The sequence below is a fragment of the Salvelinus namaycush genome, chromosome 42, assembly GCF_016432855.1.
Source record: "Salvelinus namaycush isolate Seneca chromosome 42, SaNama_1.0, whole genome shotgun sequence".
Taxonomy (NCBI): domain Eukaryota; kingdom Metazoa; phylum Chordata; class Actinopteri; order Salmoniformes; family Salmonidae; genus Salvelinus; species Salvelinus namaycush.
Genome location: NC_052348.1, coordinates 4,154,082 through 4,178,987, shown reverse-complemented (window position 1 = coordinate 4,178,987; position 24,906 = coordinate 4,154,082). Strand labels below are relative to the sequence as shown.

The 24,906-nt window shown below is 44.4% G+C and overlaps 2 protein-coding genes across 2 annotated transcripts; one reads left to right on the top strand and one right to left on the bottom strand.

Moving 5' to 3' along the window:
• Window positions 1-8,377: 8,377 nt before the first annotated feature.
• Window positions 8,378-15,781, top strand: LOC120034713 (E3 ubiquitin-protein ligase ZFP91-like). The gene is made up of 12 exons (XM_038981320.1): window positions 8,378-9,163; window positions 9,593-9,624; window positions 9,752-9,865; window positions 10,074-10,110; window positions 10,243-10,347; window positions 10,498-10,587; window positions 10,750-10,869; window positions 11,147-11,197; window positions 12,764-12,842; window positions 13,095-13,209; window positions 13,388-13,487; window positions 14,677-15,781. The coding sequence occupies exons 1-12, from the start codon at window positions 8,766-8,768 to the stop codon at window positions 15,779-15,781; spliced, it is 2,346 nt and encodes a 781-aa protein (XP_038837248.1). The 5' UTR covers window positions 8,378-8,765.
• A 3,995-nt stretch (window positions 15,782-19,776) lies between these two features.
• Window positions 19,777-24,673, bottom strand: LOC120034991. The gene is made up of 2 exons (XM_038981720.1): window positions 24,364-24,673; window positions 19,777-20,941 (listed from the first exon to the last, which is right to left on the bottom strand). The coding sequence occupies exons 1-2, from the start codon at window positions 24,432-24,434 to the stop codon at window positions 20,239-20,241; spliced, it is 774 nt and encodes a 257-aa protein (XP_038837648.1). The 5' UTR covers window positions 24,435-24,673; the 3' UTR covers window positions 19,777-20,238.
• Between the last annotated feature and the right edge of the window lie 233 nt (window positions 24,674-24,906).

Sequence of the window (24,906 nt, the reverse complement as noted above, 5' to 3'; positions counted from 1 at the left end):
TGAGTCCCTACAGTAACCACTGCTCAGCTCCCGGAAAACTAGTAGGCCTGCATGTAGAAGGGGAGAGTGTTGGGCCTTTTGTAGAGTCCCCATCGGTGAGAGCTGTTGATTTGGAGTCTGTACATAAAAGTGTTTGTGACAAAATGGAGACTGAGAAGAGTATCATAATGCAGAACACACAGAGACTTTCTGCATATGATGATTTATTCTATGCCAAGGTGTTAATAGGAGGAGAAGTAGAAGTGAGAGCTATGCTTGACAGTGGATCCATGTCTTGTACCTTGAGCTCTAGGGTCTTACCTGAACTGTTGCATGCAGGAGTGTTGAAAAGTCCATCATTGAATCCTACAGAGGTAGTCTTGGTTGGTTGTGGTGGGTTGAAGACGAGGCCTTTGTGAGTATGTGAGCTGGAGATGGAGGTGTGCGGCTGTAGAGTTGCCGTGCCTACACTGGTGGTTGAAGGCCTGAGTGATGACCTCATCTTGGGCAGCAATCTCCTAAAGCACTTGATTCGCCACCTGAAGACTGATGGAGATCTCTGGAAGAGGGTTTATACTCCTGTGTGTGACGGGGGTGAGGAGAGCAAGCTAATCGATATGATGGCTAATGTGGCGAGATGGAGAGACAGTGAAGTACCTGACAAAGTTGGAACTGTGAGACTAAAAGGGGCTGTGACTCTAGAGCCTATGCAGGAGCACTTAGTCTGGGGCAGACTACGAAACACTCAGAATCTATCAGCGGGCAGTGCTGTTCTCATTGAGCCCAGCAGTTCAAGGTCAACACCAAGGTCAATACTAGTAGGGAGGACAGTAGCTCTATTGCGGGGGGATGGGTGGCTCCCTGTTAGAGTGATAAACCCTTCTCAGAAGACGGTGACATTGAGACGAAACGCCACTCTAGCCGATGTCTTTCCTTGCATGGCTCTAGAGGACTTTGACTGTTCGTGTGTGAATGATGGTTCATCAGCAGCTTTACAGCAGCAAGTGCAGAGAACGGCTGATATACTCACTGACTGCCAAGATGACTTGACACTGACTGATGACGGTTCCAGCCAACTTCACGATACTGACGGACCTGACAATTCAAGCGATCCTGAGGTCTTACGTGACTTAGGTTTGACTGATATTGATGTCGACTCCTGTCAAGCGTCTCCTACTGGTAAGAAGAAACTCATCCAGCTCATAGCTGAGTACCAGTCTATTTTTTCCAGGCACAAGTTGGATTGTGGAAAAGCTTCCGGATGTCTTCATCGCATTCAACTGAGTGATGAGAAACCCTTTCGGATGCCCAACCGACGCCTTTCACCAAATCATTATGAGAAGCTCAAACAAGCATTGAATGAGATGGAAGAACGTGAAATCATAAGGAAGTCTAGTAGTGAGTTCGCCTCTCCCCTTGTCCTTGTATGGAAGAAGTCTGGAGACCTGAGACTCTGTACTGATTTTCGTTTGCTCAATGCTCGCACCGTCAAAGACGCCCACCCACTCCCTCACCAGGCTGACGCGCTGGCTGCTTTAGGTGGAAATGCCTTTTTCTCGACAATGGACCTTACCTCTGGCTACTACAATGTGGAAGTGCATGAGGATGACCGGAGATTCACAGCTTTTACGTCGCCATTTGGATTGTACGAATACAATCGTATGCCACAGGGGTTATGTAATAGTCATGCAACCTTTATGAGGATGATGCTAAACATCTTTGGGGATCAGAACTTTCTTAGCCTGCTGTGTTACCTTGACGATGTCTTGGTCTATGCGCCCACTGAAGATCTGGCTATACAGCGCCTGGAAATGGTTTTTGAGCGTCTCAAGGCTCACAACATGAAGTTGGCGCCAAAAAAGTGTAACTTTCTGCAGAGGTCTGTGACGTTTCTGGGGCATATCATTAGTGCGGATGGTGTAGCTACAGACCCTGAGAAGGTGAGGGCCATTACAGGAGTAACAGAAGCTGATCTGATGGAAGATGGCACTGACATTCCATCTCAGAAGAAATTGAGGTCATTCCTTGGGATGGTGGTGTATTATCAACAGTTCATTGAAGGTTGCTCGACCATTGCAAAGCCTCTCTTTGGATTGACAACAGGACACAAGGCTCCACGCTGGAAAAAGAAGCGACGCTCACCTGTCAGGAAGTTGACGGCTGCCGACTGGACAACAGAATGCAGACAGGCCTTATTCCAGCTAAAGCCAGCCTTACTGGACCAGGTTTTGTTGGCCCACCCCAACTTCGAAAAACCCTTTCTACTCTTGGTGGATGCATCCAGCAATGGCTTAGGTGCTGTGCTATCCCAGGTGCAGGAACAGGGAGCTACAGCGAGACCTATAGCCTTCGCGAGCAAGTCCCTCAGTTATGCGCAGTCGAGGTATCCTGCGCACAGGCTCGAGTTCTTTGCCATGAAATGGGCTATCTGTGACAAGTTCCAACCACTGGCTACGGGGACAGCAGTTCACGGTATGGACGGATAATAATCCCTTGACATACATTCTGACCAAAGCAAAGCTTGATGCTTGTGAACAGAGATGGGTCGCCAAGTTGGCACCGTACGAGTTTGACATCAAGTACATCCCTGGAAAAATAAATGTTGTTGCAGATGCTTTGAGCAGAGAGCCCTTCGTACGACCCAGTGCACTCCATCGCCTGACAAGGGTCCCGTACGAGACCTTACTAGCTGAAGCCGACGCTGTGCGCACAGACAGAGTGCAAGATGTGTTTCGCTGGTCCAGCCACCCCTTTGACAAAGCCTCTGACTCCAACGAAGTGGTCATTAGCTGTCAGGCTACTGTTGACCCCCCATCTGGTGCTTTATCAAGACATGAAGTTGCAGCTGTTCTTCATTCACACAGGTGCTGGGGGGGTGAAGTGGGCTCACATGCACTGCTGTTGCCACAGCTTCCACAGGCTGTTATGCCATCAGAGCAGACCGATGTTGTTGTTCTGCCACACGACCTACTGATGAGTAAGCAGCATGATGACAACGTGATCAGCAGAGTGATCTTCTTTGTGGAGAGGGGGAGAAGACCATCCCGGAGAGAGCATGCCCATGAGAGTGTTGAGGTTTTGTGTCTCCTCAGAAGTTGGGACAAGTTGACCATGAAGATGGGTGTACTGTATCGTGTTTCAAAGAATGTGGTTACAAAGAGGAAAACGTATTTGTATGTGGTTCCAGCCTCCATGAAAGCAATGGTGTTGAAGGGTGTCCATGATGAAGCTGGCCACCAGGGCCAACAGAGAACAGTCTACCTAACAAGACAGAGGTTCTTCTGGCATGGCCTGGAGAGGGAGGTAAAGGCATATGTGAAGTGCTGCAGGAGATGCGTCATGAGCAAGACTCCTGATCCGGAAGCAAGAGCTCCTCTTGAGAGCATAATAACAACTGAGCCTCTTGAACTAGTGTGCATAGACTTCTGGTCTGCAGAAGATTCTTCAAACAAGTCCTTGGATGTGCTCGTTGTTACTGACCACTTTACCAAATTGGCTCATGCCTTCTTGTGTCCGAACCAGTCTGCTAAGTCAGTAGCTCATCAGTTGTGGAACAACTATTTCTGTGTCTACGGGATGCCTCGCCGTATACACTCAGACCAGGGAGCCGAACTGTTGAGTGTTGCAGGTGTTCAGAAGTCTCACACCACGCCGTACCATCCGATGGGGAACGGGTCCTGCGAAAGGATGAATAGGACGTTGGGAAACATGATCCGGGCCCTGCCAACGAGAGCAAATCACAGATGGCCTCAGGCGCTGAAGTCCCTCTCGTTTGCGTACAATTGTACAATCCACGAGACCACAGGCGTTTGCCCCTTTCCTGCTAATGTTTGGGAGGACGCCAAGACTGCCTGTTGACATAGTCTTTGGCTCTGTCATAGAGAACCCAGAAGTTGTCGACTATGACCAGTTTGTTAAGTCTTTGAGGAGAGATCTGAAAGAAGCCATGAATGCAGCACAGGCATCTGCAGCGAAGCAGTTGAAGAGGCATGTTTACCTGTATGACAGAAGAGTCAGAGGAGCACCAGTGGAGGTTGGGGATCGAGTGTTGCTGGCTAACAAGGGGGAGCGGGGAAAGCGGAAGCTCGCTGACCGTTGGGAGGATACTATCTACCTTGTCACTGGATTGAATGCTGACAGTCACACTTTTAAGATTCAGAACAGCTCCACTGGACGGGAGAAGACGGTACATCGCAACCTGATAATGCCAGTCAACTTTCTTCCTCTTCCCCGTGCTGCCGTTGATGAGGGAACAGACATGTCTGGATTAACAGAGTCTGAGGGCATGAATGACAGCCTTGTGGTCTCAGCTGCCATGGACACTGCAGTGGATGATGATGCTGAGTACAGAACAAGAGTGTGGGTGTCAGAATTGCCTTCTGAAGGAACAGGTGACACAAGCCTGGAGGGTGATGCGCGATCCTTGGATGCTCAGGATATTCCACCGTTGGATTCTGTGGAAGATATACTGCAGCTGGAAGGTCTGCCTCGATCAGAGAGTCTTCAAGAATCTGACCGAGACCGTAACAGTGTAGTGAGTGAGCTAATTGACCAGTCTGCTTACGATATCCGTACTGACCTACCAAACTCGGACCATTCCTTACCTGATCAGTTACGGACGGACTGTGTTGACAGACCCACTATTGCAACAGTACACAACACTGTTACCCCTTATGCAGTTGAAGGTACTCAGGGTCGTATTAGCTCAAGGGCAGGAAGACTATTTAAACCAGTGTCAAGACTGATTGAGATTATGAATCAGCAGAAAGTTAGCTCTTGAAGGTTAAATATGTGAATAGAGGGTCAATGGTATTGACATCTTTTATTTGTTTTGCTTTTACATCATTGTGACCATGATTAGAGGTTGCAGGATGGTAATGTGATGGATATGATCAACTCTCTTATGGCAGTTTATTTTATTACTTGGATGTTTTAAAGTCACTGAGTGTACTTAACATGTAACAGGCATGTTTACCTATGAGGGCTAAGGGGATTGATCAACCGCTTTTCACTCTAATTCTCAAGGAGAATAGTCTAATGACTGGAATATTTAGTGACTGATTTAAAGCAGGGTCTGCATCCTTGATATACTGTACACAGCTTTACCTTTTAGTTTTCTCTATTAGGTAGTATAAAAATATATCTATAATTGTTTTTCTCTGGATTATTCTGTACATATGTTGAGTGTCTCTGTATCTGGTATGTTTGCACAGTGCCGTTTTTGTATTTTTATTATTTTTCTTTGCAAGTGGAATTCAGTAGGGGGGAGTGTAACAGGGTTATATTGGTGATTCCCCTTGCCACTTTATTGTTAAGCGAATGGGTTTTTGGTTTTAGTTTTGTCTTGCCTTCACCTACTCAACATGGCATCTTATTGGCTGGTTTGCGTAGCTTGCTTACGAGGGGGGATGTTTCAGTTAGAATCGTCCCAGTGAACAAGCACCAAACCAGCGGTAAGTTGTTGGTTGCAAAGCAATGTACGTCAAAAGTGATTTTTATACTCCCAAGTGATGATTTAAATGTACAATTTATATCAATTTGTTTGTAAATGTTATTCGAACATCACACATAAGATGCAGTGTTTTTTGGAGAATATTGGTTGTGCTTTTGTTGTAAAGAATTCCCGCCAGTACTAGCTAGCAACTTACTGTGTCTGGTGGGGGGGGGTTCATATATTTTGTACAGTGCGTGAGTGCAGAGTTGGATGGTGAGCCGTACATTGCATGACGTGCAATTTTGTGCTGTTCCTATCAGGTACATTGTTAAAGATATTATATTGTATATTGTAATTGTATTATTTTGGTAACTACATGCCCAGTGAACAAGCACCAAACCAGCGTGTGTGAGTGCAGAGTTGGATGGTGAGCTGTGTATTGCATGACGTGCAATTTTGTGCTGTTCCTATCAGAATAAATCTCTATGACTGGTGCTACACGTTGGAGTTCGTGTCGATGATTGATTGTACACAACGCAAGCAGAGTACTGTTATTCAAATGTAATACATTTTTACAGTTAAATGACATGCATTTACTATAAAACCCATTTAAAAAATGTAGGGGGGGGGGGGCCTCAGACTGGACTCTGGCTGGGGTCTCCAAATCACTATGACCGTCCCTGTTGAAGAGGGCAGTCCATAATTGCAGATGAAGGATATCAAGGATCTGAACATGTGATTTATGTAGGAATGGTCTAAGATCCCTCCCAATGTGTTCTTCAATCTCATAAACCATTTTAAAGTTGGCGGTGTGCGCAGTGATATGGGCTGGTGTGGATAAATTGCCAGGACCAAATTCTTGTCCCAGTCAGCCCGTGCCCAAGCACATTAAGCAGCTGGAGGCAGCAGCATGTAGTGTGCCACTCCAACAATGGTATATTGTATTGACATGCCACCAAGTGGCTGTGAAATGTAGAAAGGTGAGTTCTCCATTTAGCATTCCAACAGGTGTGTGCCCTTTGTTGAAAAGCATCATACAGATTTCTCTCACACGACCGGTTACCAAAGCTGTATAGTGATAAAAATGGTGGTCAACACCGCAGCTCAGTGGTGCTCTTTGGGAATGAATAAGTCATTTATCCAGCCCTCCAACAGGTGCATGTCGGCTCTCATGTCAGAAGATTTTGGATTGCTTTAGAATAGTTTATTTTAAGAAACCACTTTTAATGTTTCTTTGGAAAATACTGACATCATATTTTATTTTGATCCAACTGATATGGGCCCCGATTCAATTGTTAATTTACTTATTTTTCTAGGAAGATTATTCAGAAGATGAAGTGGGCGGAGAACAAACCGCTTTTTAAGTTGTTTAAGGTGGAACTGAAACATTCTTTTGAAATGATCAGAAAATGTCAAAACAAAAATGCACTGCATACCATCAAACTTTTTGACAAATGTACATTTTCTTTTGACGTATAATATGTTAAGTTTATGTACTCTTGTCAGTATATTTAAATGTTTTTATTTTTTGTTATTGTTCATGTTCAATATATAATTCAATAAATACATTTTACATGAAAGTCCATTTTAAAGACCCAGTGCAGTCAAAAACGTGATTTTTATTTTTTTTAATTATTATATATATTTTTTGTATTGCAACAATAATAACAATATTACACATCAATACAGGGACATTCCTGTGAATACAATGAAAAAATAAATAAAATTGAACAACAGGCAAACCTGGTGGGATTGAGTTTGGGCCTGCCTGGTGATGTCACCGGGTGGTAAATTAGTTAATAGACCAATAAGAAAGAGTTCCGAACCCCTCTGCCAATAACAGCTAGTTTTCAGTTTTCCCCTCCACACTCAGACCACTTCCAGATAGTCCTAGCAACCTTTTTGCTTGAGAAATCACTCTTTGCTAAGAAGCTATTTTTGTTTATCTTTTACCATTTTAAATGAAAACATCACAGTACTTAAATTGTTACACAGAAATTATTTGATATTGAGATAAAACCGTCTGCATTGGACATTTAAACAAGAAAATGTTACATCACTGGACTGAGAAGGACATGTCATTAGAGATGAAGCCAGCATAAAGCCTTTATAATTCACTGTATTAAAGTGTAATACACATTGTATAAATGTAGCCTTTTCGACTGATAAATTACAAAGATGTATATGAACAATGTGTCAAAAGAAATATGTACAACAAGCAAATGTATCAAAGAAAAATGTATTTATTGTAATACTGTACTTTGAAATTGTAGTAGCGGTGTATGTAGTAGAGGTCAGCGAGGTCACCCGTGATACAAGTCAGTAGGGAGATTACCTGGAAACTAGCCACTAGGGGCAACAGTGAGCATCGGCCTCTGATTCCGAAGGTTGCAAGTCTGAATCCAGCAATAGAAAGTTGTTTGAGATGTTTGTTTTACGCCTTTAACCCTTCCTTAACCATTCGGAGTTAATGCCTAAACTTAACCTTTGAAATGTTATGTTTGAGAAACATGGATGAACGTCTAATTCTGACGTAAAACTGTGAGAGATTGTTTGTAGTGGCTTCCGGACAGCGCCCCCTGTCTGCTACCCACTCATTTTAGAACAGTCATTCTACTTAAGGCAACACAAAACTTTAAAAACATAAAATAATAAAACATTGTATCGTTTACAAAGAAAGGACTGGATAACACAGTGTACTCTTACATTCACTGTACTTTGTGTTAGACTTTACATTCAAAATAAAATCAGATAACACAGCATGTATGATGTTTGCACTCGGCCTACATTTCCCATGACTAGAAAGGCTGTCTGTGCATGCGGACTCTTTGCACAGCTCCTGCGCGTCCGATTTCACAGATCTGTAAACACTCGGGATGGGACCAACACGTGTTATGTGGTCTGTACATATAGGTTTTGGGGTGATGATGCTGCGAACCTGTGCAACTGCTGAACAATATGTTGCTCATGCATTTAACCTTGGTTTTATTTTGGCTTAAAGGAGACGCAACAAAGTGGTAACGCGACATGGCCCGTGCAAATAGTTAGGTTTACTATAGCTTTAAGAATGCAAAATAGTGTCTGGTTCTTTAAAAATGGATATTGGTTTATTATTATAGTAAGAATTAAGAAAGTTTTTTTTAAATTATTGATCAATAAATGAATGCTTATCATTTGCGGACAAGGCCCGAATTCTGTGAATTATGTCACAGTCGGATTACGGCCTTTAGCTAGCAATCCAAGCGTTTGATCGATGTATCAAATGTAATTATTTTTTCCCTGTCAGTACAGTATCAGAGAAAGTAATAAATACGACCCGGGACAAAAGGTTAGGAACCAGGAACACGCGGTGATGGAGCCGCAAATCGGCGATAACAACAAAAGGGAAGAGCCCGAAGACGACAAGGCCACGGCCCAATCCCCGGCCTCGAGTGCAGCGATCACCCCGCGCAGGACTTCGAGAGGCCGAGGAGTCGGCCGGAAGAAGGGGGTTTCTCCTTCACCGTGTACGAATGGAGCAACACCAGGCACTCCGAGTTCTGGACGAGTGTTACGAGACCGGTCTACACGAACGGTACCAGCTTGGTTGCAGAGCGAGAAGAGTGACGATGCAGAAGAATCGAGCCCTGACAAAGCCGTAAACCGCAGGAGGAAGGCTGCTTGTCCACGACCCAGGAAAAATGCCTCCTCCGCAGCTCCAACAGAGAGTACAGAAAAGGTCGGGAATGACGACAGTAGTCAAGCTCATGAGTACGTTCGTATACGCCTTTAGTACACCATACATTGCAAAATAGCCGTGTCCTCTTTAATACACGTAACATCTTTAAATGTCTTTAAATGCCTGTGAAATTGTTAGCCAGCCAAGTTTGCTTGTCAACATTTTAATGCCATAAAACCGGTTGCATGCATTGCTAATTGTATTCTCTGAAATGTACGTATTCCAGCACAGTTCCTTTTATAAAAGGGAGGAGGAATGGGGAGGGATAATACCTGGTTTTTAATGTCTAATGTACTTTACCTGTTCTCTCCTCATTCCTGGTGCAAGCGGTTTTGTCAAATTGTGACCTGTATGTAGCAGTCTTGAATGACATCAACTCATGTTGATGTCACATTGTACATAGCTAGATTAACAGAGTTAGCCGAGAAGTTCACTATTTTGATAACTATCTTTCTCTGCAGCTCAGGGGACCCAAAGAAACCCACTGTTCAAGGTAGGTGACCACCCTCATACATTGCTTGATAAACTAGACAGATGTGTCTACAGTAACAAACTAATAAGACTTGTTGCAGTATTCTAATTCAAGGTGTATATGATGGCACTCACTTTGCCCCTTCCAGCCCCCCCTCACTCACAGAATGCTCAGGCGCGTGCCAAGGCCCCTTCTGCCCGGGGTGCCAGGGGGTCCGCCAAACTTGTGTGCAAGAGTGAGCCTGGCACCGACACCCCAACCGGTAGGCACACCAACCAGCTAAATTGTGTGTTGGGATTAAACTGTCTGGGCTAACAAGGACTTGGGTTGCATGGACACCCGGGGTTCGATTTCTGGTTGGTTACCTCTATTCTGTGGGGGTTGGGCCGTTCCCGAGACAGAGAGGAATGTGTCATCCTGAAAAGCCCAATTCAATTGTAATATTGGCATTATGTGATTTATTTTTCCAGTGGAGGCAAAGGTAGTCGAAAAGAAGACATTTGGGATGTGAGTATACACACACATTCTTACTCATCTCGTGTGTGTGTGTGTGTGTGTGTGTGTGTGTGTGTGTGTGTGTGTAGGGCTTGGGTCGGTCTCTCTGTGCTGCCGTAGTAACACTGACTCCTCTCGCCTTAGTGAGAAAAAAGAGGAGAATGAGGAAGATGTTCTCTTGGGAGGAGAAGATGAGCCTCCTTTCCAAGATGACCCGAAAGACCTCAGCTTCCAGCCACAGTCACAGAGGTAATGTTGGCGAGACAGCAGTGTGTGTTGATCAGAATGGGCAATAATCAATGGTCCACAAATGTTTAGCTAGTGGAGGTGTGGTAGGATCATTGTGTGTGTGTGTGTGTGTGTGTAAGGCTATGAGTTTGAGCACTGTGGTTGTTACAGTGGGGAGGAGGTAATCAGCAGTGACGAGGACATTCCCTTCAGAGATGACCTCAACGACCAGAGCTACAACCCAGAGGCTGAGACTACTAGGTGTGTCTGTCGTAATGCATTCCATTTGTGAGTGTGTGTATGTCAGCTCCAATGAATTATTCCCTTTGTGTGAATGGGTGTGTGTGTGTGCATGTATATAAATGTTTGTTTTACCCATGTGACCTGTCTGTTGACCTTCAAAATGGATCCTCCGTCTCTCAGGGATGTCCCCAAACCACGGCGCAAACCCCCAAGACAGAAAGAGAAGGAGCCAGGAATCAAGATAGAGGGCACAGATGTGAAGCTGGAGAATGAGTTCGGAGAGGGGGATTTGCCCAGAAAGTAAGCCCCCCCCATTCTCCAACCTTCCCCCAAAGTGTGTACTTTCACTCTCCCCATCATGTATTTAAAAGCATTGGAAGTGGCTGGCGTTTCCACCATTGTTAAATCGATAACGGAGTGTGTGCAATTGCAGACTTTAAAGGAAGGGTATGCAAGGGCAGACTTCTTTCACGTTAATGGACATTTTAATTGGATCTGGCATTGGTTTGGTCTCTTGATTTAACTCCTTGCTTGAATAGAGTTCTCCAACTTCTTTTATTCTCTCCATTTCCCTCAGAAGAGGCAGGCGAAGGAAAGATGATAAAAGTCCCCGGCTCCCGAAAAGAAGGTACCGTAATTGCTGGACTATTAAGCGCACCTGAATATAAGCCGCACCCACTGAATTTTAAAAAAAATATGTATTTTGTACATAAATAAGCCGCACATGTCTATAAGCCGCAGGTGCCTACCGGTACATTGAAACAAATGAACTTTACACAGCCTTTAAAGGAAACACGGCTTGTAACAAAAATAAATAGGCTTTTTAAACGAAACACGGCTTGTAACAAAAATAAATAGGCTTTAACGAAACACGGCTTGTAACAAATTTTAAAAAAAATAGCAGTAAACAGTAGCCTACCAAGAAAGTCATTGGTCACTATCTTCCTCCTGTGCACTGAAACCACTGAAGTCATCTCCTTTGGTGTCGGAGTTGAATAGCCTCAGAATTGCTTCATCCGATGTTGGATCGTTTTCATTGTCGCTCTCGTCACTTTCATCCGGAGGCAAATTCCCCGCTGAGCTCATGCTGCCCTCTTCAATACGCAGCAGTCCAGCCTTTCGAAACCCGTTGATGATAGTGGATTTTTTTTGACAATGCTCCACGCTGTCAGGACCCACTGGCAGACTTGACCATAAGTTGCTCTTCGCATGCGGCCCGTTTTAGTGAAGGATTTCTCCCCACTTGTCATCCAAGCCTCATTTTCTAGTTCGGGCCATCTGCTTTTCTTTCCTCTGAAAGCTTTTGTTGTCTTTTTGCACTGAGTCAGTTTCTCACGCTGCTGTTTCCAACGTCTTATCATCGACTCATTAAGGCCAAGCTCCCGTGCAGCAGCTCTATTTCCTTTTCCAACAGCCAGATCGATCGCCTTCAAATTGAAAGCTGCATCATATGCATTTCTGTAACGGTCGGCGTAATCCTCCTCATCGGACGAGGAGGAGAGGCGAGAAGGATCAGACCAATATGCGGAGTGGTTTGTGTCCATGATTATTTATTAACCAAATAAACGGAACACTAACGAAACAAAATGACAAAAGAGAAACGACCCGAATACAGACACGAGATACAAAAAGTATGATTCTCAATCAGGGACAACGATTTACAGCTGCCTCTGATTGAGAATCATACCCGGCCGAACACAAACAACCCGACATAGAAAAATAACACATGGACAACCCACCCCAACTCACGCCCTGACCAACCAAATAAATACAAGAAAAAGGAAAAACAGGTCAGGAACGTGACAATTTCTCCGTGTCTTTGCCATGATGAGGGTGACAAAATGACTACCGTAATCAGAATTATGGGAAGTTTGAGCGCGCTCGATTTACGTCACATTATGTGACGGTGCTCAGTTTTTTGGCGGCATGAATCTTGTGAAAGCGGGAAAAATCCATAAATTAGCCGCGTCATTGTATAAACCGCAAGGTTCAAAGCGTGGGAAAAAGTAGCGGCTTATAGTCCGGAAATTACGGTAGTTGACATTGCTGTTCAACTGCAACAATACGCTTTATATATATATATATTTTTTACAGTCAACTAACAAAACATTAGTGAAATCATATGTATAAAAGCCAAACCCTCACCTCTGACATGCATGATGATTGACAGTTCTGTCATGTCCCGCCCCCACAGGAAGAAGCCCCCGGTGCAGTACGTGCGTTGTGAGATGGAGGGATGTGGCACAGTCCTGGCTCACCCTCGCTACCTGCAGGTCTGCCATAGCAACTGTAGTGGTCGCCATGGCGACGACTAAGCACCCAAGCTATTCTAAGATTGAGTTGTGCACGAACAGGGTTGGGGTCGATTTCAATTCAGAATTTTTTTCAATGCATGCAATTGAATTTCAATTTCACTTCCTGAATTGGGTGTGGAAATGGAATTGATCCCAACACTGGTGAGTAGTATTTAGCTTTTTTCCCCATCCTTCATCTCTCTCTGACTCTCTTTTTCCTGTAATTCCCAGCACCATATTAAGTACCAGCACCTGTTGAAGAAGAAGTTTGTATGTCCTCACCCATCCTGTGGAAGACTCTTCAGGCTGCAGAAACAGCTACTTCGCCATGCCAAGCACCACACAGGTAAACACACACGGAGAGATCCACATACACCCACACTGAATACGATGTCTAACTACCTCACTTAACATTTACATTCACACACAGGTACATTATATATACAATCACACACAACCAGCGCTTGACCTGTCATTGTTTTCTGTGTTTAGCTACTGCTAACTCACTCTATTCCCTCTCTCAGACCAGAGGGACTACATCTGCGAGTTCTGCGCCCGCGCCTTCAAGAGCTCCCACAATCTGGCCGTGCACCGCATGATCCACACCGGAGAGAAACCACTGCAGTGAGTTTCCATCTCCAACCTCATTTACTTGTTTGCCTGGTTGTTGATTAATTCCATTTATTTACAGTTGAAGTTTACATACACCTTAGCCAAATACATGTAAACTCAGTTTTTCACAATTCCTGACATTTAATCCTAGTAAAGATTCCCTGTCTTAGGTCAGTTAGGATCACCACTTTATTTTAAGAATGTGAAATGTCAGAATAATAGTAGTGATTTATTGCAGCTTTTATTTCTTTCATCACATTCCCAGTGGGTCAGAAGTTTACATACACTCAATTAGTATTTGGTAGCATTGCCTTTAAATTGTTTAACTTGGGTCAAATGTTTCAGGTAGCTTCCCACAATAAGTTGGTTGAATTTCAGCCCATTCCTCCTGACAGAGCTGGTGTAACTGAGTCAGGTTTGTAGGCCTCCTTGCTCGCACACGCTTTTTCAGTTTTGCTCACAAATTTTCTATAGGATTGAGGTCAGGACTTTCTGATGGCCACTCCAATACCTCGACTTTGTTGTCCTTAAGCCATTTTGCCATAACTTTGGAAGTATGCTTGGGGTCATTGTCCATTTGGAAGACCCATTTGTGACCAAGCTTTAACTTCCTGACTGATGTCTTGAGATGTTGCTTCAATATATACACAATTTCCCTCATGATACCATCTATTTTGTGAAGTGCACCAGTCCCTCCTGCAGCAAAGCACCCCCACAACATGATGCTGCCACCCTGTTCTTCACGGTTGGGATGGTGAACTTCGGCTTGCAAGCCCCCCCCCCCTTTTCCTCCAAACATAACGATGGTCATTATGGCCAAACAGTTCTATTTTTGTTTCATCAGACCAGAGGACAGAATTTTCCAAGCTGTTTAAAGGCACAGTCTACTTAGTGTATGTAAACTTCTGACCCACTGGAATTGTGATTAAGTGAAATAATCTGTCTATAAACAATTATTGGAAAAATTACTTGTCATGCACAAAGTAGATGTCCTAACTGACTTGCCAAAACTAGATAGTTTGTTAACAAGAAATTTGTGGTGTTTGAAAAACTAGTATTAATGACTCCAACCTATGTGTATGTAGACTTCCAACTTCAACTGTAAATGTCGCACCTGTCCGTACCTGCACCTCATCTGACCCCCTGAATGTACCCCCCTCCTTTTGTCTTACATTCTACTTCTCTCCCTCACTTCCTGTAGATGTGAGATCTGCGGCTTCACCTGCCGCCAGAAGGCCTCCCTCAATTGGCACATGAAGAAGCACGACGCTGATGCCACCTACCAGTTCTCCTGCTCCATCTGTAACAAGAAGTTTGAGAAGAAGGACAGTGTGGTGGCCCACAAGGCTAAGAGCCACCCAGAGGTGCTCATCGCCGAGGCCCTGGCGGCCAACGCAGGGGCCCTCATCACTACCCCCGCCTCCCTGCTGGAGGCCTCTGGAATGGGTTCTGTCGGGAACCAGGGGGAGCTGGTACGACTGGAGCCCGCCCAGCAGATGACTCAAGTGGGGCAACAGGTGGCTCCGCTGGGGCAGGTGACCCAAGTGGGCGAACAAGTGACCCACATGGGGCAACAGGTAGCTCAGATGGGTCAGGTGAGCCACCAGGTGGTAGTAGTGAGTCAGGACCAGGGCCTCCATGCCATGCAGATGCCCCTAACCATTGCCCTGTCTCCCATCGACCCCCCATCGCCCTCCGACACCCAGCAGCAACCCCACCACACCCTCCAGCTCCAGATGCCCCTTCATTTTGTTCAGCAGGTGGCAGCCGCTTCCCCGCAGCAGCAGTCGCAGCAGCAGCAGGCCCAGATCCAGCAACTGGCCCTTCATTCCAGCTCGGTGGTAACCCAGCAGCATCAGCCCCACCAGCTCCAGCAAATGACCCTGCAGTCTTATCAGCAGAATCAGCAGCCGCAGATTCTCCACATGACCTTCCAGACCGTCGACGGGTCGCAGACCCATCTCCAGCAGATCCCCCTGTTAGCCACCCCCCAGCAACTTCAAACCCTCCAGAGTAGCTCCCATATTTCTACCGCCAACCTCCCTCTCATGGCCCAGGTCCAACCCCAACCCCAAACTCAGGACATTCAGCTTCAGGACCCAACCACTGTGGGTTGTAGCGAAAGCTACACTCTGGACGATTCTGTTCTCTCTGCCTCCTCTCCTTCCGCTAACACCCTTCAACAGTGTGAGACTGTAGGGGAGGGAGAGGTAGTTTGGGAAGGGGGCGGAGAGGGAGACGGAGTAGAAGAGGGGGATGTCTTGACTGATGCCACAGAAGTACACATGCAACATGTACTTATCTAGACTAGTCTGTGTGGGTGGGTGGGTGGGTGGGGGGGGGACTAGCCTGGAAATTCAAACAGAATTCAGCTCTGTTTCACTGTACTATCACTAATTAGGAAAGTGAAGTAACATGATTCAGTCTGGATTGAGGTTCGGGGAAAGATGTGGAAAGACAAGTAATTAAGGGAGAGGTCTAGCTATGTCCCTCCTAATGTATTGTGGCATAATTTGAAATATATAGGATCACAGATATGTATTTATAGTCACTTTTGGTAGCTTTTTAGATCTACCCACATCAGGGCAGTTGTGTGTGTGAGTTGCTGCCTTTGAACATAAAGTGATGTAGCCATCTATACCCGTCAACTGGCCTTCTGTGTTTGTGTGTTAGATTAGTGTTTATCAGAGGCTGGTGGGAGGAGCTATAGGAGGATGGGCTCATTCAAATCAAATTTATACAGCCCTTCTTACATCAGCTGCTATATCAAAGTGCTGTACAGAAACCCAGCCTAAAACCCCAAACAGCAAGCAATGCAGGTGTAGAAGCACGGTGACTAGGAAAAACTCCCTAGAGAGGAACCAGGCTATGACGGGTGGCCAGTCCTCTTCTGGCTGTGCCAGGTGGAGATAACAGAAGATGTTCATAAATGACCAGCATGGTCAAATAATAATAATCACAGTAGTTGTCGAGGGTGCAACAGGTCAGCACCTCAGGAGTAAATGTCAGTTGGCTTTTCATAGCCGATCATTGAGAGTATCTCTACCGTTCCTGCTGTCTCTAGAGGGGTGAAAACAGCAGGTCTGGGACAGGTAGCACGTCCGGTGAACAGGTCAGTGTTCCATAGCCACAGGCAGAACAGTTGAAACTGGAGCAGCAGCACAGCCAGGTGGACTGGACCTGGACAAGGAGTCATCATGCCAGGTAGTCCTGAGGCATGGTCCTAGGGCTCAGGTCCTCCGAGAGAATTAGAGAGAGCATACTTAAATTCACACAGGACATCATTGTAATGGCTGGAATAGAATCAAACACGTTGTTCCCATGTGTTTGACTCGGTTCCAATATTCCATTCCAGTCTTTACAATGAGCCCCTCCCACCATCCTCCTCTGGTTCTCATGATACCAGTATCACAAAATGAGAATTTCTGAGTCTCATTGTTTTAATATAGCCTGCACTTTCTCATTCTGAACATCTAATGCAAGTGGGACGGGTGTGTCTTTGTGACAATGACCCCACGAGCAGCTGCTCACTGATTTGACAGCTCTAACGTAGTTACACCACCGAAACACCAGCTAAGCGGGTGTAGGCTATCACTTGATCTGATTGAATCAAGCCAGTAGATCAGGCATGAGATGGCCAGTTTATGGCAATGTTAAAGAGGTCACCGAAATCACATTCCAAGTAAATGCTGCATATGACGGCTCAATCGGAGAAGACTTCAACCGCTTTCGGATCTTCCACGGTCCACTCCAGATTGAATCCTGGCTTTATTCATCCACAGTAATCCAACTAAAAACATCACATTTTTCAGACATAGATCCTTATACATCCTGGATGGTCAATATAAAAGGGAAATGATTCAAGTTGATATTTTATAGTATGACAGCTATCCCCAGCTTCTGAGCAGCATAACATGTAGAGGAATGTTCATGTATGTCTGCCCTCTTGTGGCCACATTGTGTATGGCATGTATAAGATTTCAGGAAGGCCTGCCTCCTTGCTTCAGCAAGGATTTGGGTCAAGTACATAGTAAGTTATTTGAATCTCAGTTTCGTGTCTGGTGGTCCACAAAAAACTAACTCACACTGTGGGCTGCCGAGATAAGGTTTAAAGGACACTAAGCTACATCTTCTCATAGGTCAGTTCGTGTCCACAGGTGTTACAGACCTTCCTGTAGAGATCCTCCTCTTCATCCACTAGTTCCTCAGGGCTGTACTCGTGCTGGTGAGCACTGGTGTCCTTTGTCCACACGCTGCTCCTCACTGCAAGACACAGCTCTGTTCACAACAGAGTAAATAACAATCCAATCCATTTAATATGTACACTAAGCTGAATAAACACAAGTGATACTTGGCAAGCTCAGTGAGCAGGTGCTTTTAAATCAGTAAAGAAACAAAAACTACATCACCCGCTTCCCACAATCCACTGGAGCTGGTAGGTTTTATCTATATTAGGTGACATATGAGTGGCTGTGTGTCCGAGTGAGGATCAGAACAGTCGTTCTGTTGTCTGTAAAGAATATTGTCTGTCCCAATCCCAGTATTTAATTCATGTTTATTAAAAATGGTTCACAAAAAAAAAGTGTTACTGACCTTTTTGTTGAAGCGCTTCCCTGTTCTCTCCGTACTCCTTAGCCTCCTCGGAGCACCCCGCCTCTAAGGAGCGTTTCTGCACCTCCCTGTTCTCTCCGTACTCCTTAGCCTCCTCGGAGCACCCCGCCTCTAAGGAGCGTTTCTGCACCTCCCTGTTCTCTCCGTACTCCTTAGCCTTCTCGGAGCACCCCGCCTCTAAGGAGCGTTTCTGCACCTCCCTGTTCTCTCCGTACTCCTTAGCCTCCTCGGAGCACCCCGCCTCTAAGGAGCGTTTCTGCACCTCCCTGTTCTCTCCGTACTCCTTAGCCTCCTCGGAGCACCCCGCCTCTAAGGAGCGTTTCTGCACCTCCCTGTTCTCTCCGTACTCCTTAGCCTCCTCGGAGCACCCCGCCTCTAAGGAGCGTTTCTGCACCTCCCTGTTCTCTCCGTACTCCTTAGCCTCCTCGGAGCACCCCGCCTCTAAGGAGCGTTTCTGCACCTCCCTGTTCTCTCCGTACTCCTTAGCCTCCTCGGAGCACCCCGCCTCTAAGGAGCGTTTCTGCACCTCCCTGTTCTCTCCGTACTCCTTAGCCTCCTCGGAGCACCCCGCCTCTAAGGAGCGTTTCTGCTCTCTAGCCAACTGCTTGTGGAATTGTCCGACCAAGAAGACATGGCGCCCAGGCTAACTCAACACTGTCTACACTTCTAGTACATTTGATATTTTAGTCATTTAGCAGACGCTCGTATCAAGAGCAACTTACAATCAATGCAGAGAGTGCTAGGAGTCAGTCAGCCTAGTAATAAAAAAAATAAAAAAAACACACTTGACTATTGTTATTGATTGTCCTGTTTTTTGTTACAATCTTGATCATTTTTGTTTGTTATCGATATTGGTTAAATTATTCAAATTTCCAAAGTACGCTTCGGCAATATTTACATCGTTACATCATGCCGATAAAGCAATGGATTAAAAAATAATAATAATAATTAAATGGAGCTTCTTAAGTCATTCAGATAGTGGCTGGTTGTCACTGTCGTAAACCATTTAATCATGGCCATTGTTTCAGGTAGCTAGGCAATAGAAAGAAACTGACTCCACTTGGCCACTGGCACTTGCTGTGGCATGAATCAATACATCTTTTTCTGTTACACATCTGACATCTTTGAGAGATGAGACGCTGACATAACGCAACAGATATGACCCCGCTGCCTCCTGCAATGTTTGACGAGTTATAAAATGTACATACCTGGTTGATGCGCCACCTTAGCTCCTCCTGTCCCTCGTCTTCATCGATGAAGAACCCTCCTCCAAAGTCGACTGTGTTTTGCGACTTTAGCCGAGGTGCCACCACCCTCCTGCCAATGGTCTACGAGCCAGTCGGGGCTTGCCTCGGCATCAGAGCCTGTCTGTTCCGCTCGATCTTGGCTTTCATTGCAGTTTTTGGGGCTTTGGACTCCAAAAGAGAAGCGTCATCCACCGGTGTGTAGAAGCTCCAATAGATGCATCCCAAAAAGCAGGAGCTTAGCGTGTGTGCTTTACATTGTGACTGATGCCGGAGTCTGTTGCAACTGATCCAAACAAGTAACCCTGTGATGCCTCTTCTTTCAACCGTTTAAATCCAATTTAAATCAATCATTCTATATGTTCCTAAACTCGATCCATAACTTTATTTGTGTCGCCAGTTCCTATGCCCATTCATCATTAAGTGATCACAAACACAAGTTACAGACATTTAAAGCATTTATTTAACAATGATAAATTGTAGCTTATATTTCCAATGGACAGTTTCTAACAGAAAGGAATGTGTTTTCAATGAAACTACAAAAACGTGTCATGTAGAAACTACCAATCTCAAGTATATGTACTGGACTGAACAGAAGTTTGGAGGTGTGCTATAGGTATCCTATAGAACGCTCTCTGGCTGTGGTCTGATTATATTCTCTTCTAACAGAAGTTTGCACTCACTCCACCCTATTTTACACCAGCCCATTCCTTTTACATCCATGAGGGGGAGTAAATGAGTGCAGAATAAGGGTACAAAATTGGAACACATTCCCATTTTCTCTGTCACACACTATAACGATGTGAGGGGGCACACACACACACACACACACACACACACACACACACACACACACACACACACACACACAGTGTATTGCTGCTGACAGTATCCCTGTGCAAGTCCACTCAGTTCAAATTGACCTGTTCTCTCTTCCTCTGCATTGCATAATTCTTCATTGACCTTTTAGGGGGCACTAGGGTGTTACTCAGCCCTACTCTCCTCTTCCTAGACTGCTGACCCTTCTCTTCAGGGTCTCCTCCCTGGTTGTCGTGAAAGTTCTGGCGACCCATGTATGAAAAGCCCCCCGCGTTGGTGTCAGCTTGGTCCGATCCGGGATCGTCACCCGCAGGAGGGTCATAGTCATTGGGAATGATGGAGCTCTGGAGGTCGCTGTCATGGGCAAACTTGCATTTGATCCCGAACCTGCAGCGTCCGTCCTTCCTGTACGCCACGCACATCCTCTTGCCTCCTATCTGGGAGGGTCGAGCCAGCAGAGTGAGAGGGACGTGCTTCTGCAAGACGTTGAGCTTCTGGTCGGCTTGCGCCTTGAAGGGGTTGGCGAATACGCCACTCTTGGACGAGGCCCCGAGGGGTGGAGGGGGGAGTTTGTGGGAGAGGGAACTAGGGGGTGCGGGGAGGAGAGGGGTCCGGGACTCAGAGGGGGGTGCCATACAGGCAGGAGGAGGGCATTTAGGTTTTAGTTGAGATACGGGGTCCCCCTCTTCCTCTGGGTTGAAGTCACAGTCTGACTCACTGGAGGCTGACCCGGACTCTAGGAGGAAATTGCGGCCCTTCTTCTGGGTCTCCCCATCCACCTTGCTCTCAGTCCTTCAAATAAACAACATGTATAAACGGATTTGTATACTAGCTGTAGTGTAAAGATCTTAGCCGAGAATTAATAATGGATTCAAATATTTTAGCGGTTAACTGTATGGATAAAAGGCAACCTTTTGCTGCCCTCTTCATTGACCTGTCAAAGGCTTTCCATATTTTTGATTACTCACTGCTAATCCAGAGGCTTTCCTCAAAATGGTTTAGACCAGGCTGCATGCAACTGGTTTAAAAATAACTCGACAGATAGAACACAATGTGTATCTACTTAACGGTGTTAAATCAGGTTTCCCGGGATATTAAAGGTGTCCCGCAGTCATCGATTTTGGGTCCTGTACTTTTGACTGTTTACATTCAATTACAACCTGCACTTAATATGCCAATGATAGTGTTGCATATGCTATCGCCCCCACGGTTGAGCAGGCTCTGTCTGAACTACAGTCTGCCTTCATTGTACTACCAAAAAACTTGATTGACCTGAAACGAGTAATGAACACAGGTAAAACTAAACTTCTCTAGAGCGCATAAAAATAACTCTGATGATTTAAGCATATGTACTTTGGATGGCGTCCATATCGATCGTGTCCCTGCTTACAAATAGCTGGGCGTCTGGATAGATGAGAAGCTGTCTTTTAAAAAGCATATCAACAAATTAGTTCAGAAGCGGAGAATAAAAAAAACGGGCTTCTTCTATAGAAATAGATGCTGTTCCTATCGGTCCTAGACTATGGCGACATCATCTATAGGAACACAGCTGCCACTTCATTAAAGCCGTTAGATGCAGCTTATCATAGCGCACTGCGCTTTATTACGGATGACAATTATAGGACTCATCACTGCATTCTCTACCAGAAAGTTGGTTGGCCCTCGTTTGATGTCACGTAGGTTGATACATTGCTATGTTTTCATTTATAAAAACTATTTTACAAAAAGTCCCACTGTACCTAACATCTTTACTAAACTTTAGACATTTGAGTTACCACACCTGGTCTCAGGGATGGCTAACTCTGGAAATTCCTTTGGTCTCTACTGAGTTAGGTAAATCAGCTTTCAAGCACCTTTTTTGTGGACCAGTCTTCTAAATGTTCTTAAAATAATGTTTAGGTGCCTCTAGGGCAATTCAGAAAGCTGATCGAGGACCTTATTACTGATGAATGTGTTTGTTTTTTTATGACCATGTTTTTTATTTATGCTTGCATTTTGTGTATATGTTTTGATGTGTGTATTGTCTGTAATGTATGCAATTCGGAGCTCATCGGTAAAAGAGATCTTGGTCTCAATATGACTCCCTGATAAAATAAAAGGTTAAATTAAATAAAATTGACTGATATTACCTCATAGAACAACTCGTATAAGATCTCCTAAACCTTATTTTCTGCATTTATCCACAACCCCTATTCTTTTCCCATAGGAATGGCTGAACGAAATCGAGGTAAAGTAAGGTTTTATATTGACACATTCAGACATTCAACAGACATTCGCCAAAAGCCATTTAAAATTGTAAAAATCAATAACTAATTAACTGATTGTCACAGAAAAAGACAAATAGATATGGTTTATTCTATAAATGTCTAGCATACTTTTACGACCTTTGTTTTGAATAAACATTCCAGTTTTGATTTGACGGAAATACATAAAATCTATAAAATGCCATTTAAAGCAGTATAAATCAATAACTAATTCACCGTTTGTCACAGAAACACCAAACTACGCATGATTTTTTCTATAAAATGTCTAGCATACTTTTACAACTTTTCAGTCTAGAGGGCGTGTGGTCAAAGTTCTAACGAGTCTGTTATACCCTATTAGAAGGGGCCTGGCATAAAATGCTGCATCTTCAGTCATATTAAATTAGATTACAGGAAAAAACTACAGGATGAAGGGGTCAGGCTTGACTAACTAAGACAGGTGGATGGATCAAGAGGACCAAGACAACCAAGAGGATCAACATGGACATTCCACAGCGGAGATAAGGAAAACTAAGAGTGAACCATAACATACTCCACCGTTCAAAAGTTTGGTGTCACTTAGAAACATCCTTGTTTTTGAAAGAAAAGCACATTTTTTGTCCATTAAAATAACATCAAATTGATCAGAATTACAGTGTAGACATTGTTAATGTTGTAAATGACTATTGTTGCTGGAAACGGCTGATTTTTAATGGAATATCTACACAGGCATACAGAGGCCCATTATCAGCAACCATCACTCCTGTGTTCCAATGGCACGTTGTGTTAGCTAATCCGAGTTTATCATTTCGAAATGCTAATTGATCATTAGAAAACCCTTTTGCAATTATGTTAGCACGGCTGAAAACTGTTGTTCTAATTAAAGAAGCAATAAAACTGGCCTTCTATAGACTAGTTGAGTATCTGGAGCATCAGCATTTGTGGGTTTGATTACAGGCTCAAAATGGCCAGAAACAAAGAACTTTCCTCTGAAACTCGTCAGTCTATTCTTGTTCTGAGAAATGAAGGCTATTCCGTGCGTAAAATTGCCAAGAAACTGAAGATCTCGTACAACGCTGTGTACTACTCCCTTCACAGAACAACGCAAACTGGCTCTAACCAGAATAGAAAGAGGAGTGGGAAGCCCCGGTACACAACTGAGCAAGAGGACAAGTACATTTGAGTGTCTAGTTTGAGAAACAGACGCCTCACAAGTCCTCAACTGGCAGCTTCATTAAATAGTACCCGCAAAACACGGTGACTCCGGGATGCTGGCCGTCTAGGCAGAGTTACAAAGAAAAAGCCATATCTCAGACTGGCCAATAAAAATAAAAGATTAAGATGGGCAAAAGAACACAGTCACTGGACAGAGATATGGCTATTTCTCTGCAACTCTGCCTAGAAGCCCAGCATCCCGGAGTCGCCTCTTCACTGTTGACGTTGAGACTGGTGTTTTGTGGGTACTATTTAATGCAGCTGCCCTCTATCAAATCAAAACTGGAATTTTTCATTAAAAAATATATTGTAAAAGTATGCTAAACATACAGAATAAATCATACCTAGTTTGATGTTTGTGACAAACGGTGAATTAGTTATTGATTTATACAGCTTTAAATTGCATTTCATATATTATGTATTTCTATCTAATCAAAACTGGAATTTGTATTCAAAACAAAGGTTGTACAAGTATGCTGGACATTTATAGAATACATCATATCTAGTTTGATGATTCTGTGACAAACGGTGAATAAGTTCATGATATTTACATTTGTAAATGGCTTTTGGCGAATGTCTGAATGTCAATGTGTGAATATAAAACCAACTTTACCTCGGTCTGAACGAACCTGAGGTAACTAATTCCGGGGTTTTAGGACTACAACTTGGCGAGCTCTATGGAACACACATCTATCTTTTCAATGATTCTTCCACAAAGAAATGTTTGCTAAATTATATTCCTGAATTGTAACTTACTTCTTGTTGTTTCCAATATCCCCATCGCTGTCAGAATCAGAGGACACGCCATAGACAACGAGAGAATTCATGTCAGCTTGCTGCTAGCCTTACGTTAGCTAGCTAGTATCTATATTTTTCCGTCTCTTCGTCCTTCTTTCGCTTTAATCCAGTCACAAATTGCGGTCTGCGTCTTATGTTTGATTGAACTAGCAGTTATACTCCGTATGAAGGTGTTTGTTGCTCAATACATTTATGAATTGTTGTAGTTCTGTTGTTGGTATAGCTACAATTTGCTAATCCAAATGAAAGTGTAAACACTTCTGGATCACCGAATTTCGAAAATCTTCAAAATAAAAGTTCCCCGCCTACTACTACTTCTTATTCGATGAGGTTGAACGGCGGTTGGCATCCAGTAAATGTTGCATTACCGCCACCTACTAGACTGGGGTACAACTCCCTTGTACTTTATTTGAAAAAATCACACACAAAAATAACACCTCCCTACTCCACTATTTAAATCTATTTAGTCCTACCTCAGGCCAACAACCTGAAAGGAAGGGA